The following is a 17101-nucleotide window of genomic DNA, read 5'->3' as shown; positions in this document are numbered from 1 at the left end:
TGCATGCTTGCATGTATACCCTCCAAATTGAACTACAGGATTAATATCCACCGATCTATTGGACAAATCTATATGTATGTATGTAGATATGTGTACGTGTGTGTACCTTAGATGTATGAGATAAGAGAATCTAGTATTGACATAGATAATTATAATATTTTAATCAATTAATTACATTCATCTTAAGCAAAATATTTATAGTAATTGGTGTCTGGCAGTACCTAATTATTAAGCTTTGATAAATAATAATCAGGACAAGCATATACTATAGATATATATATTTATTTATATATATATATATATATATATATATATATAAAATAGCCATATGTAGCACTCATAGCGGGTGCTTACCTTGGATGTTTTTATACAAAACAAGCTAAGTTCTCTAATGGGAACCACGGATTCAGATTTCCTTAATTATGGCAAACCATGCATGATTATTTTATTGCGGCCAATTGTCACAGAATATCTTTTAGTGTCTTTTTATTTAAGAAAATATGTGCTTTATCCTAAATTTTATTATCTCCATTAATTAACCACGTAATGTGACATATTTTAAATAACTATTCATTTAAATATTATATTATATGCGATATATATATATATATATATAATATGAAAGTTACTTTTCTTTTTTGAACTCATCACACCATGGGAGTAGATACCAATTGAATGTTGAGATGAGATGATAAATCTCCTCTCAATTTATCTCTTCTTATTACATCTTTCTCAACATTCAAACATCACTAAACTACAAACAGCTTTAACTTTCAATCACCAGAATTTTTTATCTAATCATTACATACCTATCACAACTTTTTCGGCTATTGAAAAAAACAATTAGTCAATTTTTTCAAATCTCAAAACAAAAATTATATTCTAACAATATTCTAAATAATATGGTTCTTTCAAAATTTTCTCTTTCCTTTCTTAAAACCTCATTAAATATCTTAATTCATATTATTCTACTATTACTCATGCACATATCATTTTATTACTATTTATATTATTTGTTTATTTTATATTTTATCTCATTTTAACATCCAAACGAGTCCTAAATATTTATTATAAAATTTGTGGTCCTATATACAAGTCTGTCTCTCTTGCATTGCAACCTATTATATATTGTTCATAACTACAAATAAAACACCCCTTGTCATTAAATAGAAAAGATAATTATTATTAGTATTGATGGCTAGGATGGCTATGATCAATTCAAACGAATAACAATTTTACTCTGGAAACCATAGAGAGAGAGGAGAAAGTAGCTAATTATTAATACTCAACGACCAAGTATTAGTTGGTGATACCAAGTCACCATGAGAAAATTCTTTAATTAGTTCCTTTACAAGCACTTGAAAGGAAAAGCCCACACAGCCCCTGCCACTTATTTGTACGTGCCTGCATGGTACTGATTATGATCATTCTCTTACATACTCTTTCACATTCCTTTCTCGGTCATCTTTTAAATTCAAGGCTGAAAGGAATATTGGTTCCTTAAAATGCTCATTAACTTGAGCAATTAGTAAGCCAAGTTGGATATTCTTCATAGTATGCAATAAATTTGTTCCCTATGATGTCATGTTCAACCATGATGAGTTCAATCAATTGCTGAAAACTATTATAGCATTTCCAGTCACATCTATGTTGTGTTAAGCATGACAAGTTTATAGCTGTTTTTTTGCTGTGTGGAAGTATAGGTTTACTCTTTTGATTTTTTCTAGTACTTCAACGACAAGTATATGTTACTGGCAGCTGTGCACCTTGCCTTTCAAGTATGCGAATAAATCTCAGCAAATAGGCGATTTTTTTGCACCTCATAAATCCCTCTTTACACTTTCTTATCCCATATGTACATAGAACATCTCCAATAACCTCTCATATCATTGTTCACGGAGTCAAATAAAGAATTTGACGACTCATTTTTTTATATGCAAGATGGACAAAAGTTGGATGAATTTGGGTGATAGACTTGTACACCTGCATATGCTGAAGGGGTTAAGAATTTCCTCACAATGGCACGAAACCATTCCATGGGAAGTGATTGCATTCAGTGTCCTTGCCGTATATGCTGTAATAACCTCTTCTTGCCTATATTTGAGGTGGAGACTCACTTGTTCATAAAAGGGATCAATCCAAATTACACCTAGTAGATATTTCATGGGGAGGAGGAAACACTTCCCATCATTGACGACGACATAAATTCTAGGGTTGGAGTCGGTGACGAGTACATTGATGACATGGACCTTATGTTAGATGACATACGGGCAGGCACATTCAGAGATGCTCCTCAAGACAACACTACATCGCCAACTCAGCCATCAATACCACAACCCCCCCCAAACTCAACTTTTGACCAACTATTAGAGGATGCCTGACGTCCTCTTTTTGACGGCTGCACTAAATTCTCGAAGCTCTCATTTGTTGTGAAGTTGTTACACATTAAAACACTCGGTGGGTGGTCAATCAAGTCTTTTGATATGCTCATAAGCCTTCTGCGGTCTGCCTTTCCTGATGCTAAATTGCCTAGTTCATATGAGGAGGCAAGGTCATTGGAGAGAGGTTTGGGTTTCAAGTACCACAAAATTCATGCATGTCCAAACGACTGCATCTTATTCTGGAAGGAAAATGCTAATCTTAACGAGTGCCCTATATGTAAGGCTTCGCAGTGGATGCCAAATACACACAGGTCCAAAGTGATCCCTCAAAAAGTGCTTCGGCATTTTCTTTTGAAGCCAAGATTGCAGCGTTTCTTTGTCACAAGCAAGATAACAGGTGATATGAGATGGCATAAGGAGCAATGGGTACCCGATGAGACTAGTATGAGACATCCTGCTGACTCTGAGTCCTGGAAGACATTTGATGAAGCCCATTGTTGGTTTGCTAGGGATGCTTGTAATGTTAGGCTCGGTTTGGCAAGTGACGGCTTCAATCCCTTCAACAATTTGGCTAAGCCTTATAGCATTTGGCCAGTGATTCTTGTCTCGTATAACTTGCCGCCGTGGTTATGCATGAAAGACCAGCTCTTCATGACATCCCTCATTATCCCTGGCCCAAAAGCACCAGGGAATGACATTGACGTTTATTTGCAGCCATTAATTGATGAGTTGCTTGAACTTTGGGAACATGGGGTACCTACATATGATGCTTCCACTAAGGAAATGTTCATGTTGCATGCTGCTTTATTGTGGACAATCAATGACTTCTCTGCTTATGGGAATCTTTCTGGGTGGTCAACAAAAGGGAAATTGGCATGTCCCTCTTGCAATTCAAGCACAAATTCCAATTGGTTGAAGTATGGTAGAAAACAATGTTATATGGGACATCGATGTCTCTTACTGGCAGGTCACATTTGGCAGACGAGAAAAGGGTTATTCAACGGTAGAGAAGATCATCACATGCCACCAAATTTGGTCGAAGGAGCGGATCTCTTAACTCAACTACAAATGCTTGGAGATGTCCAATTTGGAAAATCTTGTAGGAAGAGAAAACGCACAGCAGAAGAGTTGAACTGGACAAAGAAAAGCATCTTCTTCAAGCTACCTTATTGGTCCATGTTGCAACTTCAACATAATCTAGATGTTATGCATATCGAGAAGAATATTTCCGAGAGCATATTGGGCACTTTAATGGACACTCCTGGCAAAACAAAAGATAATATAAATTCACGTCGTGACCTGGAAATCTTGGGCTTCAGAAAAGAATCACATCTTAAGCGTGAAGGTGGGCGTGTTACAATGCCACATGCATTGTACACATTACATGGAAATGAAAGGAATAAATTCTGTGAGTGGCTCGCTGAGGTTAAATTTCCAGATGGGTTTGCTGCCAATATCATGCATTGTGTATTCGTACGTCATTGCATAATCTTTGGGCTCAAAAGCCATGACCATCATGTTTTCTTGCAACGATTGCTTCCTATTGCTGTTGGGGGGCTCTTAAGAAGTGATATTGCATTGGCCTTAACAGAACTTAGCAGTTTCTTCAAAGAGTTGTGCGCCCGAACACTGGATGTGACTCGTTTATCCTAGCTTCAACTTGATATCGTCACCATTCTATGCAAATTGGAGATGATATTCCCTCCATATTTTTTCGATGTTATGGTCCACCTAGCTGTCCATTTATCGGGTGAGGCCATACTGAAGGTCCAGTTCAATATCGGTGGATGTACCCTTTTGAAAGGTATCTCGGCAAATTCAAGCGGTATGTTAAGAATAAAGCCCGTCCAGAATGTTTAATAGCGGAAGCATACATTCACATCGAGTGTTTGACATTTTGCTCGATGTATCTCCAAGATATTGAGACGAAGTTTAATCGAGCGGACCGCAATATTGATGGTGGAGAAGAGGATACTATAGATGGATTCAAAATTTTCAACCAGAAACGTCGTCCCTTGGGTATAGCCCATAATGTGCAATTAGAACCAGAACTTCGTATCTCAGCCATATGGTACGTGCTTAACAACTGTACAGAGATTGGACCCTACCTTGAGTAAGCAATCATTGACTTCCTTTGTGCTTTTTCGAAGCAACCTACTACAATCCATAAGACTTTACGTAACAAACTAATATTGATTGGCCGATTGTGTTCTCCAAATGCAGGGATCACTACGACAAATGTAAGGAGTCAAACCCAAATTCTGCCAATCGCACTCATCAAATTGAGTTTCCAACTTGGTTCAAGCAACATGTAAGTTAGCTTGCTAGTTATCTACTTATAATAAACTCGATCTTGCTTTTGACTATGTGTACGAAAGTATAAATTCACAATTTATCCCAGTATTCCTGTAGGTGCAGGATGAGTGTACGAGAAACGCACTTGATGTGTCCGCTGATTTGTATGCGTTAGCTTGTGGTCCTGATTGTTGGGTTGCATCATATGCTGCCTGAATTATAAATGGTAAACGGTTCCATACAAAGCAGCGTGAACTTCGTCGGCGTTCACAAAATTCAGGAGTGTTGGTAACTGGTGACGAAGACACTAATAATGTAGACTTTTATGGTGTTCTTAATGATGTTGTGGAGTTACACTACATGGGATGTCGTCGAGTGTACTTGTTTAGTTGTGATTGGTTTGATGTTGGTGATAAAAAACGAGGGGTACGAGTAGACGATCATATAACTAGTGTCAACATGGACATGACTTAGTATAAGGACAAACCATTTGTGTTGGCATGCCAGGCTTCCCAGTGTTTTTACATAAGAGATATACGGTCGAAGGGAAACTGGTATGTTGTGCAAAAGTATAATAATAGGAATGTCTATGACATTCCACCAGTGTCGAGGGTTTTACACGATATTGATGGCGCATCAAGTGAGGATAATGTCTATCAAGAAAATCAGTCATCGTATGATTATCCACTTTTGCATTGTGATGCATGTCCAGTGTCAACTCCACTTAGTAGGACTGATATAGAACCTACCCAACTTGATGCACGAGACCATAGGGAGGCTGGTGGTGAATGCAACAATTCAACAGACTTCATTGATGATGGAATGGTTTCATTTGGTTCTGGAGATGGTTATGGTGATTGGGAATATTCAGATGAAGATGACCTATCCACCAATGAAGAATCGGAATCAGAATAGGCAACCTGCGAACCATTGGAAACTAGGTGAACACCATAGTTTACAATATGAATATATGGTAAATTAGATTGACATACCAACTGTACTAAGATAATTTACTACTATGTAACTCTAACTGTTTCAGTAAGGCAACTTCAATTGAAAGAGCATCAAGGTCATGGTTTTATCATTGTTGGGTTGCGAACTTCAGTTTATTAAAAAATAATCCATCTTTTGTTTTGATTTATATATGCCAAGCCATGAGGTATACGGATAAATGAGGGTACTGCACTAATATATACGTACACACGGCGAGTATTTTTATGCATTATCGTATTGCAAGGTTTCCATTATATTCCCTCTAAATAGCTTAATGTAAACTGAGTTTGCTATTGTTAAATCTCAGGTGGGCGGAAAAAGAACGGTTTAACATTCCACCGCGACTGAGCTATTTGGGGCTGGAAATAGCAAGCATCTGGGTAGAGTGTCTTTAAAAAATCCATTGCAATACCATCTCAATATCTTAAGTTAATGAGGAGCATCAACGACCCAGGTAGATATTTTCACAATTAAGTAGTCTAATTTTGTGTTAGTTATGATCCTAACATAAATGAAATGTCGTTTAAATGTAGGTGACATGGTGGGAGACGTTGGCCGAGGTCGGCCCAGAGGCCGAGGAATTCGTGCTAAGAGATTTGTGCCATACAGATGTAGGGCAAGCAGGCCACACAAAGTCCACATTAGTAGTTCATACCACAGCCCGAGAGAGGTTGATGAGGCCAGCTCAGATGATGAAACCCAACCTCCCAGCCATCCATGGGAGCCTCCGTGTGCGAACCCAATTTCAGAGGTCGAAGCAAACAGAGAACCCTCCCTGAGGGGAGAACCGGAGCCTAATAGAAATGAGATCGGTATAGTTTACTTTGATGCGGGGTGATTTCTTATATGGGTTTTATCATTTGTGTGTATGTATGAGCTAAAGAAATGAGACGCTTGACCAAACATTATTGTTATTATGTCATACAGGTGAGGATGTCTCGTCGTTGCCTGTAGTAAACCAGACACAAATGAGACATGGACGTGGGCCGGCAAAGTGCACTGAATTTGAAAGATTGCGTAAGTATGGAAAAGTGCTGTTGAAGATAAATATTGGAGAAACAGCACCATGCTGCGAGAATGCAAACATGTTTATGACACGTTTAACCTGGATCATTAAACATCATTGATACATGAGCCACCCTAGATGGAGTGATGTACCCCAAGCGCATAAGGATGAGTTAATCGATCGTGTTCGGGTAAGACTTTTATATTATTAGTTGATGGATTGAAAGAGGTCGTACTATAATTCACGACTGACCTACCCACAATTTTAATGTGCTATGTAGGGTGATTTTGAATTAGATTGGAAATTAGAGAACCATCGATTGACTGTGACTCAGATGCTTCGTAAGCGCTTTAATGCATTCCACCACGAATTGCATAAGATATATATGTCATATGGCAGCCATGACGAGGCATTGGCGACTGGGACTAGTTTGGTCAGCCCCCTCGTCTGGTTCAACTTCTGTGAACGATGGGGTAGCGAGGCCTTCAAGGTATGCATTATGAGTGTTCAATCCAAACCCAAACTAGTTGGGTAATAACTCCCCTAAGCTGATTGTATATATGAGCCTCTGTGTACTTTTACTTACATTGATAGTTTTTAATGGCAGCTTATATCAAGTAAAAATAGGGAGAATAGAAGGATGCTGAAAATTAACCACACAACAAGTCGAAAATCCTTTGTGAGGATGCTAGAAGAGAAGGTATAAGGTTTGGAGTAAATTATTCCCCACACAACACAGAAATTCATTTGTAAATTCACATCACGGCAACCACACACTCACATAATGTGTATTTTTGGTGATTTCTTTTACCATGGGGTATGCTATATCCCCATGGTTACTCAAGTCTTGTATAGCATTTCCAGAAGGTTAGTTTATTATGTCTATGTTATCTGATTGAACATGTTACATACACACACACCACACACATGTAGCGTGCTGAAAATGGGAATTTGGTGGACTTCTACAAGGAAACCCACTGGTCCAAGAAGAAAGATAAATTTCTGACACCTGCCACCGAAGACGTTTATGTGAGTATATTATAGTAACTAAAATTTTCTAAATGCAATGATGGTTTTATGTGTCAAGTTTAATCTAAAAAATGCATTATTGCATGCCACCAAATGTACATAATCGGTTTATTATCTGGTTTTGCAGAAGGATATGGCAAAAAAGCTGGATACTCTAGAACCAGATAAACGAACCAACGAAGTAGCAGCAGGTGTCTTCAAAGAGGTACTTGGTCATCGACCATGTTATGCAAGAGGATTGGGAGAGATGGTGATCCCAGAGTCGACAAGACAACGCTCATTGGCACGAGAGAAAGAGTATATAGCTTTGATTGAAAAACATAAGAAGGAAGCTGAATCTTCCAAGAGTGAGATGGAGGCAATGAAGGCAAACATGCAAGTTATGATGGAGAGACAGGACGAAACTGACCGTATGTTGAGGGCCTTCTTCCCCGCTAACCCGTCCCTCAGTGAGTCTCTTCGAGAGACTCAATGAGGATATTTCTCCTTACAAATATGGGAAGGTTTTTTGTAGTATGTTTTGGGTGCATTTTCGGCCAATGGGAGGCTATATGTCAAAGTTTTGTGGGAGCAAGCTCGTTTGGGAAAACAGATGTTTTGGTGCAAGATAATATCCTTAAATAGGGTTGATAATATATACAAACTTTTTGAGACGATATTAGGACTCATTCGTAATGCGTCAAAGATGTAAGTTTCTAAGCCACTGCCTTCTTTATACTTACGACAAATGTAGTGGCATGCTTACTCACTTTTGGTGGTTTGTTGTACAGGCTAATTAATACATGTATGTACATGGTATGAATGGGAGGGGTCGCCTATTGCCAAAGCCTAATACGGTCCTTGGATTTTTGTCATCTTGAAGGATTGCATGTTGTGCGGTGATGAACTGGAAACAGACATGTTTGCATTATGTTTGACCAGAATGGACCCCACGGGACGCTGAACGAGCAAGTGATGTCTTCATTTCCCTATTTTGATTTACTTTTAGTATGCACTTCTATCCAAATATGTATTTGGATACTATGATCATAGTATACTATGGTGGTATGAATGGGAGGGGTTTAGACTTGTAGTGAGTCTCAGATAGTTGGCTAGCTAGTCATGAATCTGTCATTATTCATATCTCTTGTTACACCTAGAGTAAGTAATAGTTTGAACATCACAAAAAATCATTAAGTTTGGACTGAGATATTGCATTGTCTTTCTTAGTTATCCATGACAAATGGATTAAAAAAAATTATGAAAAGAAAAAGGAAAGACAAGAACTTTTCGCTATATGGAGGCAAAAGCATCTACCTGATTTCATTCATAAATGGGACTAACTTTACACATGACCCCTCCTTTATATTCCGGTGCCCTATTATTTACACTATGGGAGGTAAAAGTTTTCTTGGTTCAAGTATAGATGGATTGATAAATCAAGGCTGTTGTCTTCACTGCTAGCATGCATGCAACTAGATAGGATATAATAATAAGAAAACAGCTACAGGTCCTGAGACTTTTTGCAAAAATACGGTATACTATTAATTATACTAATTCAAAGTTTAAAAGGGAGGAGCTAGCTAGCTGCTTGGAAGCCAAAAAAAAAAAGAAAAACAATGGGTACTGCACGTCTAAGGGAATAACAAAGACTGATGAGATCCAAGGTGGGCCTAGTCTTAAAGATATGTTGCAAGTTCCAGATGGGCCAAATACAAGTTCAAGGGCTAAAACGATGAAGATTATGCTTTGATTCATTTCATAAGCTATGGAAAGGGCAACAACATGACTTATAGGCTTTGGACACTTGAAGGCTTTCAACTTATTTAATTAATTTCAAGGACCTATTTTATTTGCTTAGAATAATTGGGTTTATACTTATGTAAGGGTATGTTGGGAAAGTTATTATTTTATTGAACTTGGGTTAGTGTTACTGTAGCCAAGTCACTGTAGCGCGGCACTGTAGCCGCTGCACTATTCATCCAGGGGCACTTTTGGAAGATGGGGGTTTATTTTGGCTAGGGTTTCAATAGGTTTTGCTTTAAATACTCTATGTAGCCTCATTCTAATTAGATTATGAAGTTTATGAAATTTGATGAATTTATTCATTGTGAGTTGAGTTTTACTCCTCTTGTTCTTAATTGAACTTTTGAACTTATCAAAGGTAAATCATAACCTTTGTGGCGTTCCTCCTTTGTAATCTGGGTTCTTGAGACGGGTTCTTCAACGGGTCTAGATTTTAATATAATCTAGGTTCTTGAAACGAGTTCTCATTGGATCTAGGTTCTCCATCCATTGACTTGATTTTGGCTTTCTTGGGAAGTTTTCAAATTGATTGTGGGTTCAACGATTCATTTGCCGCGGGTTCATATCATTTGGTATCAGAGCAAAGTTTCCAATCAGGTCTGATTCTATCTTTTAATTTTAGGATCGTTAAATTTAATTCTAGGGCTTCATTGTTGTCAAAAAAAAAAAATAGAAACAAAAAGTAGGCTGCCGAAATTTTTAGAATTTGGGTTTGGCTGAAATTTGTATCACCTAGGGTTTCAAAATTCTAGGGTTTCCTGCATCTCTAAGTTTGTGAATTGCTTGGAGTGTCGTTCCATTGATTCTCTTCTACTTCATTGTCCATGCTTGTGTGTTTGAATTCAATTGGTTGGTTTTCACAATTGAATATTGCTGTTTGTGGATGAATTAGAGAAAAGAAAAGAAAAGAAAAGAAAGGAAAGGAAAAGAAAAGAAAAGAAAAGTAAATTCGAAAAAAAAAAAAAATGAAAGGAGATGGTAGCATATTCAAAGTTGCTACATAGTTACAACAAAGGGGCTGCTGCATACACCACTAAAGTTGGTATCTTGTGTTATTGTTACTCTTTCATTCGTATAAGTTCCTTGATTCTCGTGTCATTTATTCCTTCCATGTTTCCCTTATTCTTGTTTCTTGGACCTAATTACTAGTTGGGATAAAACAAGGTTGCCTTGTCTTGATTGAGCTCAATTAGTTCTGAAAGAACTTGAGTGGAAAAACTCTTGAGGTAAAAGGCAAGAGAGTGTGAGATTATTATCGGGAAAAAGCCAATTAAGAGTGAAACATGAGTGGAGTGCCATTATTCGAGTTTAAACACGTAAGGGAGTGTGTAAGGTTTTCTTTTTTACAACTAACATTCTTTTGTGCAAAACTTTATAATGTCTCATCGGAGTAGCTCATCACCAAGGGGGAGAGCAGATAACTCATCCTTTGTGTTGCAAGCCATGCTACAACAGTTTGAGCGGTTGAACTTGGTGTTAGGTGAAGTGAGGGATAGTATGGATAATCAAGAAGCAATGATTAGAAATCTGCAAGGTGACAGAGATAGGAGGCGACGTCAGTCTAGTATTGAAAATGGGTATGAGAAAGAAGAGTATGGTGATTCTCTTGTTACTAGGCCTGCACTCAATACACAAATTAAGATGGATGATAGAGAGCAGCAAAGCGAGAACAATTTTCATACTAGATGCCACATCAACAACAAGGTATGTTGTATGATCATTGATTTGAGGAGTCATATTAATTTGGCTAGCACTACTTTAGTTGAGAAATTAAATTTACCTACCTTGAAACATCCTAGACCATACAAGTTGCAGTGGTTGAGTGATTGTGGGGAAGTCAGGGTAAATAAGCAGGTGCTAGTTTCTTTTTCAATTGGAAAATACCATGATATGGTGCTTTGTGATGTTGTGCCTATGCATGCTGGCCATATTTTGTTGGGGAAGCCTTGGCAGTTTGATAGGAAGGTGATTCGTGATGGGTTAAAGAACATGTACAATTTTGAAATAGATGGAAAAACAATCAAACTTGCTCCTTTAAGTTCAACTCAGGCTCATGGCGACCAGCTGAAACTGAAAAGTGAGATTGAGCAAAAAAGTAAAAGTGAGGATTAGATTGAGAAAAAAAGAAATAGTGAGACTGAAAAAGAGAGAGAGAGAGAGAGAAATGAGAAAGAAAAAAGATGATGGTGAGGCTGAAACCTCAAGAAAAAAAGAGAATGAGTTGCAAAAATATTGTGAGGCTGAGGGTTCAAGAAAAGAGGAGTGTGGAAGAAAAAGAGAGCGTGAAACGAAAAAAGAGAATGAGAGGAAGAAAGAGAATGAAACCGAAACGTCGAGGGAAAGTGTGAGTGAAAAAGAAAATAGAGAGGTGGCTGAGAGTCAGGAAAAAAGTGTGGAGCCACAAGAGGAAAAAGAAAGAGAGATTGCAGAGAGAAACAGAAAGAGAAAAGTGAGTTTTTATACTAAGGCAAGCTTTTATACTAATGAATTTAACGATTCTTTGCCTAGTGTTGTTGTTTCTTTGTTGCAGGGATATGAGGTCGTTCCTAATTGTGTGTTTAGTGGATTGCCACCTACTAGGGAGACAGAGCACTACATTGATTTTGTGCCAGATGCAACAATCCCAACCAGACATTTCTTGGAAGAACATGAGTCCTTGACACACTTTAAGGGACAAGGTAAGTTGTTGACTAGAATGCATGCTAAGTGGGAGGATTGTATTGAGACTTTTCCTCTTGTATTCAAATACACACAAGGTATGGAAAATTTTGTGGTTGAGGCTTTAGCAAGAAGGTATGTCCTTATCTTCATTTTAGATGCAAAATTGTTGAGACTTGAATATGATAAGGAATTGCATGCTAATGATGATGACTTTGCTAGTGTGTATGAAACATGTGAGAAAGCATCATTTGGTAAGTTCTATAAACTAGATTGGTACTTATTTAGAGAGAATAGATTTTGTGTGCCTAGTAGTTTTATGCGTAAGTTGCTTGTGTGTGATGGACATGGTAGTTTGTTGGGTGACCTTGGTGTAAGGAAAGATTTAGGTTTGTTTCTTGAACGTTTGTGGGAGTATCATTTGCCATTCATTAAATTGTTACATGGACGTTTCCGGGAGTATCATTTGCCATTCATTGAGTTTGCATATTGGAGTGGTCATTTTGGTTCGAGGAAGACTTTAGATGTGCTTCATGAACATTTGTGGGAGTATTGTTTGCCATTCATTGAGTTTACATATAATTGGAGTGTTTATGCTATTACTAAATTTTCACCATTTGAATTTGTTTATAGACTTGATCCACTTACTCCTTTAGATTTAACACCTTTATCTGTTGATGACAGGAGTAGCTTGGATGGTCTTTTCCAAACTCTTGAACAAATTAATGAAAATGCATGTCTAATGGATCTTTCATGTAACTATCATGTTTTTACTATTTTCAATGTTACTAACCATTTTCCCTTTGATCCAGGTGGAGATTCGAGGTCGAATCCTTTTGAGGAGAGGGGGAATGATGGGATCCAAGGTGGGCCTAATCTTAAAGATATGTTGCAAGTTCCAGATGGGCCAAATACAAGTTCAAGGGCTAAAACGATGAAGATTATGCTTTGATTCATTTCATAAGCTATGGAAAGGGCAACAACATGACTTATAGGCTTTGGACACTTGAAGGCTTTCAACTTATTTAATTAATTTCAAGGACCTATTTTATTTGCTTAGAATAATTGGGTTTATACTTATGTAAGGGTATGTTGGGAAAGTTATTATTTTATTGAACTTGGGTTAGTGTTACTGTAGCCAAGTCACTGTAGCGCGGCACTGTAGCCGCTGCACTATTCATCCAGGGGCACTTTTGGAAGATGGGGGTTTATTTTGGCTAGGGTTTCAATAGGTTTTGCTTTAAATACTCTATGTAGCCTCATTCTAATTAGATTATGAAGTTTATGAAATTTGATAAATTTATTCATTGTGAGTTGAGTTTTACTGCTCTTGTTCTTAATTGAACTTTTGAACTTATCAAAGGTAAATCATAACCTTTGTGGCGTTCCTCCTTTGTAATCTGGGTTCTTGAGACGGGTTCTTCAACGAGTCTAGATTTTAATATAATCTAGGTTCTTGAAACGAGTTCTCATCGGATCTAGGTTCTCCATTCATTGACTTGATTTTGGCTTTCTTGGGAAGTTTTCAAATTGATTGTGGGTTCAACGGTTCCTTTCTCGCGGGTTCATATCAAAGACACTCATAATGTGACAAATGTCTTACATTAATTTTTTATTAGGTTTAAGAGGCTGACGAATGTATATAGAAACGTAGGTTGTTGCATCTTGTTTTTGTGCTTTTGAGAAGTGAGTTTGTGTTTGTAAGGTATTGGGCATATGCTGTGTGCAATTTTTTGGCCTAATTAAACAATGACTTAAATACTAACCTATTCACCATAAAAACTTAGCTGTTAATTAATTGTTAATGGATACTATGTATTAATTTCAAGTGAAATAAAGAGAATTCTAACAGTGATGAATCTGAACATGAAACAAAGCAGTAACTAACTCAACTAATCTGTGATGAAATTCAAGGGACTAATATTGAGAGAGTAATAATATTCAGTCTTTTAAAATAACTCTGATTTTAAAAATAAAAAAATAGCTTGGGTCATTACATATTTAACCTTATAGGTGGCTAGCTCCAGAATACATGGTAGCTAGCCCAACATGAATGCACATTTAACCAGCTTATAGGTAGGTCTATAATATAATTTCATGTCCCTTTTTTTAGTGCATATTTGTGGTGGATGCTCATCAGTTACACTGACTCTTACCTGAAAAAGAAAATGTTTTTGCATTTCTGTACTGTATTGACATAGTGTTTTCAGATAGTATTCCAAGAGCTGGTTGCCCTGTGATGATCTGTCATTAAGATTCATAAAGACTTTGGTGAATGATCCACATAATACATTAGTGACATATATTATGAATAAATCATCTTCAAAAGTTTCTTCCCAAATTTCGTTGATATAATTAGAGATGCTCTATACATGCTGATTTAATAATAAGCATGCAAGTTTCTTTTGTATAAAGACGGCTGCATAATAATATAGGTATGAATTTTATAAGCCAAATAATTACATTATCAGTACTAATTATTAATCCTAATTGGGGTACTTAGAGTATTGATATTTGCATTATTTTCTTGATCTCTCCAACATCAGCAGATGTAGGTTGGTGAAGTTGACATGTTAGTGCAAAATGCATATTAGTGACTGCTAGCATATGTTTGTGCAAAATACTTATAAGTATTAAAAACATTGAATTAGCATCTGGCTTGCTTGTTATATTACATGACAAGCAAGATTTGGGCTGAGATTCTGGAAGATTAATGTAGAAAAATGTTTTAAATTATATTTGCGATGAAAATTTATGCTATTGTTTGTGTGCAGATTATGTTATCTCCAAATTGTCAGTTTGGAGATTTTCAACTTGGATTTTTCTTTTGCCCAGGGAACAAATACTTGGATTTTCAACTCCGGACACTTGGATCTTTGCCACTCTATCACCAAGTTATCCACTTCTACGATGTGCGCATGGTTGCAGTGAAGTTGCGGATGTTCCACCCACCAATGTTTAAAGCAAATTAACTGGATTTCCTGATAGGAACCAAGGTGGGCCCTACTCTTAAAGATCTTTTGCAAGTTCCAGATGGGCTAATTACAAGATCAAGGGCCAAAAAGATCAAGGAAGCAATGCAAGGATTGGTGCAATCCACTTGGGATGAAGCCAGCAAGAGCCCAACATTGAAGATGGGTCTGAAAGAAGAAGAACCAGCTTTGATCCACTTTATTCAAGCTGTGGAAGACATAACTTAGAGATATGGCCTATTGTTATTGGAGGCTTCCAATTTGGTTAAATAATCTATTTTATTAGTTTAGAATAAGTGGGCTTGAAGATGCTTGGCTCACATGTCTTATTTCTTTTAAACTATGTTTTTGGGAAGGCCTTGTATTTTGGCCAAGGGCTTATTTGGAAAGTTACATTTTAGGAACTAGGATTTCATCAATTTATTGTAGGGGTTACTGTAGCCGCGCATACTGTAGCCGGTACTGTTCATCAACGGTAATTTTGGGTAAAAGGGGCATTATTTTGGCTAGGGTTTTGATTAGATTTGGCTTTAAAAACTCTTTGTAGCCTCATTTTAGAGTTAGACAATATTGAATTTTATTTGTGAGTTGAGTTTTCTCCTCTTGTTCTTGATTGAACTCTTGAACTTATCAAAGGTAAATCACAACCTTTGTGACGTTCCTCCCTTGTAATCTGGGTTCTTGAGACGGGTTCTTCAACGGGTCTAGATTTTAATATAATCTAGGTTCTTGAAACGGGTTCTCATCGGGTCTAGATTCTCCATCCTTGTCTTGATTTTTGGCTTTCTTGGAGAGTTTTCAAATTGATTGTGGGTTCAAGAGAATTCATTCCCACGGGTTCATATCATTTTCTAACACTAGTTGTGGATGTTTATGCTTGTAAGAGACATTGTATAGCTGCTCAGTTAATGTAGTACTTAATTGCCTTCCATTAATGCACCAGATGCCAGTGTATTATGAGCGGTTGAACTTGGTGTTGGGTGAAGTGAGGGATATGATGGATCATCAAGAAGCAGCGATTAGAAATCTACAAGGTAGGAGGGATAGGAGGCGACGTGAGCATAAAGTTGAAAATCAGTATGAGAATGAAGGAGATAGTGAGGAAGAGGAAGATTTAGCATCTGACGTTGGGTCGGGTAGAAATAGAGGAGTTAGGCATGAAAGAGGACTTGAGGGGAATCTAAGGGGTCGGGATGGTGTAGATAGAGACCTTGGTAGCATCAAAATGAAAATACCATCTTTCCAAGGTAGAACTGACCCTGAGGTTTATCTAGAGTGGGTGAAAAAAATAGAGTTGGTGTTTGATTGCCATAATTACTCTGAGGAGAAGAAAGTGAAGTTGGCGGTAATTGAGTTCACTGATTATGCTATTATTTGGTGGGATCAATTAGTGACCAATAGGAGAAGGAATTATGAGAGGCCTATAGAGACATGGGGAGAGTTGAAAGCTCTCATGAGGCGGAGATTTGTTCCTAGCCATTACTATAGAGACCTTTTCCAGAAATTACAAAATCTTACACAGGGGTCTAGGAGTGTGGAGGATTACCATAAGGAGATGGAGGTGGCGATGATTCGGGCTAATGTAGAGGAGGACCGAGAGGCCACCATGGCTAGATTTTTGAGTGGGTTGAATAGGAACATAGCCAATGTAATTGAATTGCAGCATTATGTGGAGATAGAGGACATGGTGCACATGGCTATGAAGGTGGAGAGACAATTAAAGAGAAAAGGGACAGCAAGGTACACTACGGTTTCCAGCACTACTTGGAAATCAAAATGGGATAGGAATGATCCAGCTGAAGCAAAGAGAAAGACCGAACCACCTAAGGGAAAAGATGAGGGAACTAGCAACAAACCCAAGGTAGAATCCCAACCTTCACGGAATAGAGATATCAAATGTTTTAAGTGTTTGGGTTCAGGGCACATTACTTCTCAATGTCCAAATAAGAGGGTGATGATTATGCGTGACAATGGGGAGATGA

At 37.6% G+C, this 17101-nt stretch overlaps 1 protein-coding gene across 1 annotated transcript; it reads left to right on the top strand.

The window, feature by feature from the left end:
• Positions 1-2483: 2483 nt before the first annotated feature.
• On the top strand, positions 2484-4034 carry LOC118349667. The gene has a single exon (XM_035695184.1). It carries the CDS (start codon positions 2484-2486, stop codon positions 4032-4034), a length of 1551 nt encoding a protein of 516 aa, XP_035551077.1.
• The last annotated feature ends 13067 nt before the right edge of the window (positions 4035-17101 follow it).

The sequence above is a fragment of the Juglans regia genome, chromosome 10 (assembly GCF_001411555.2).
Source record: "Juglans regia cultivar Chandler chromosome 10, Walnut 2.0, whole genome shotgun sequence".
NCBI lineage: Eukaryota > Viridiplantae > Streptophyta > Magnoliopsida > Fagales > Juglandaceae > Juglans > Juglans regia.
This window is presented reverse-complemented; position numbering and strand designations above follow the sequence as displayed.

Coding starts and splice junctions, on each gene's coding strand:
- LOC118349667 (XM_035695184.1), top strand. CDS start 2,484: ATGCTCATAAGCCTTCTGCGGTCTGCCTTTCCTGATGCTAAATTGCCT.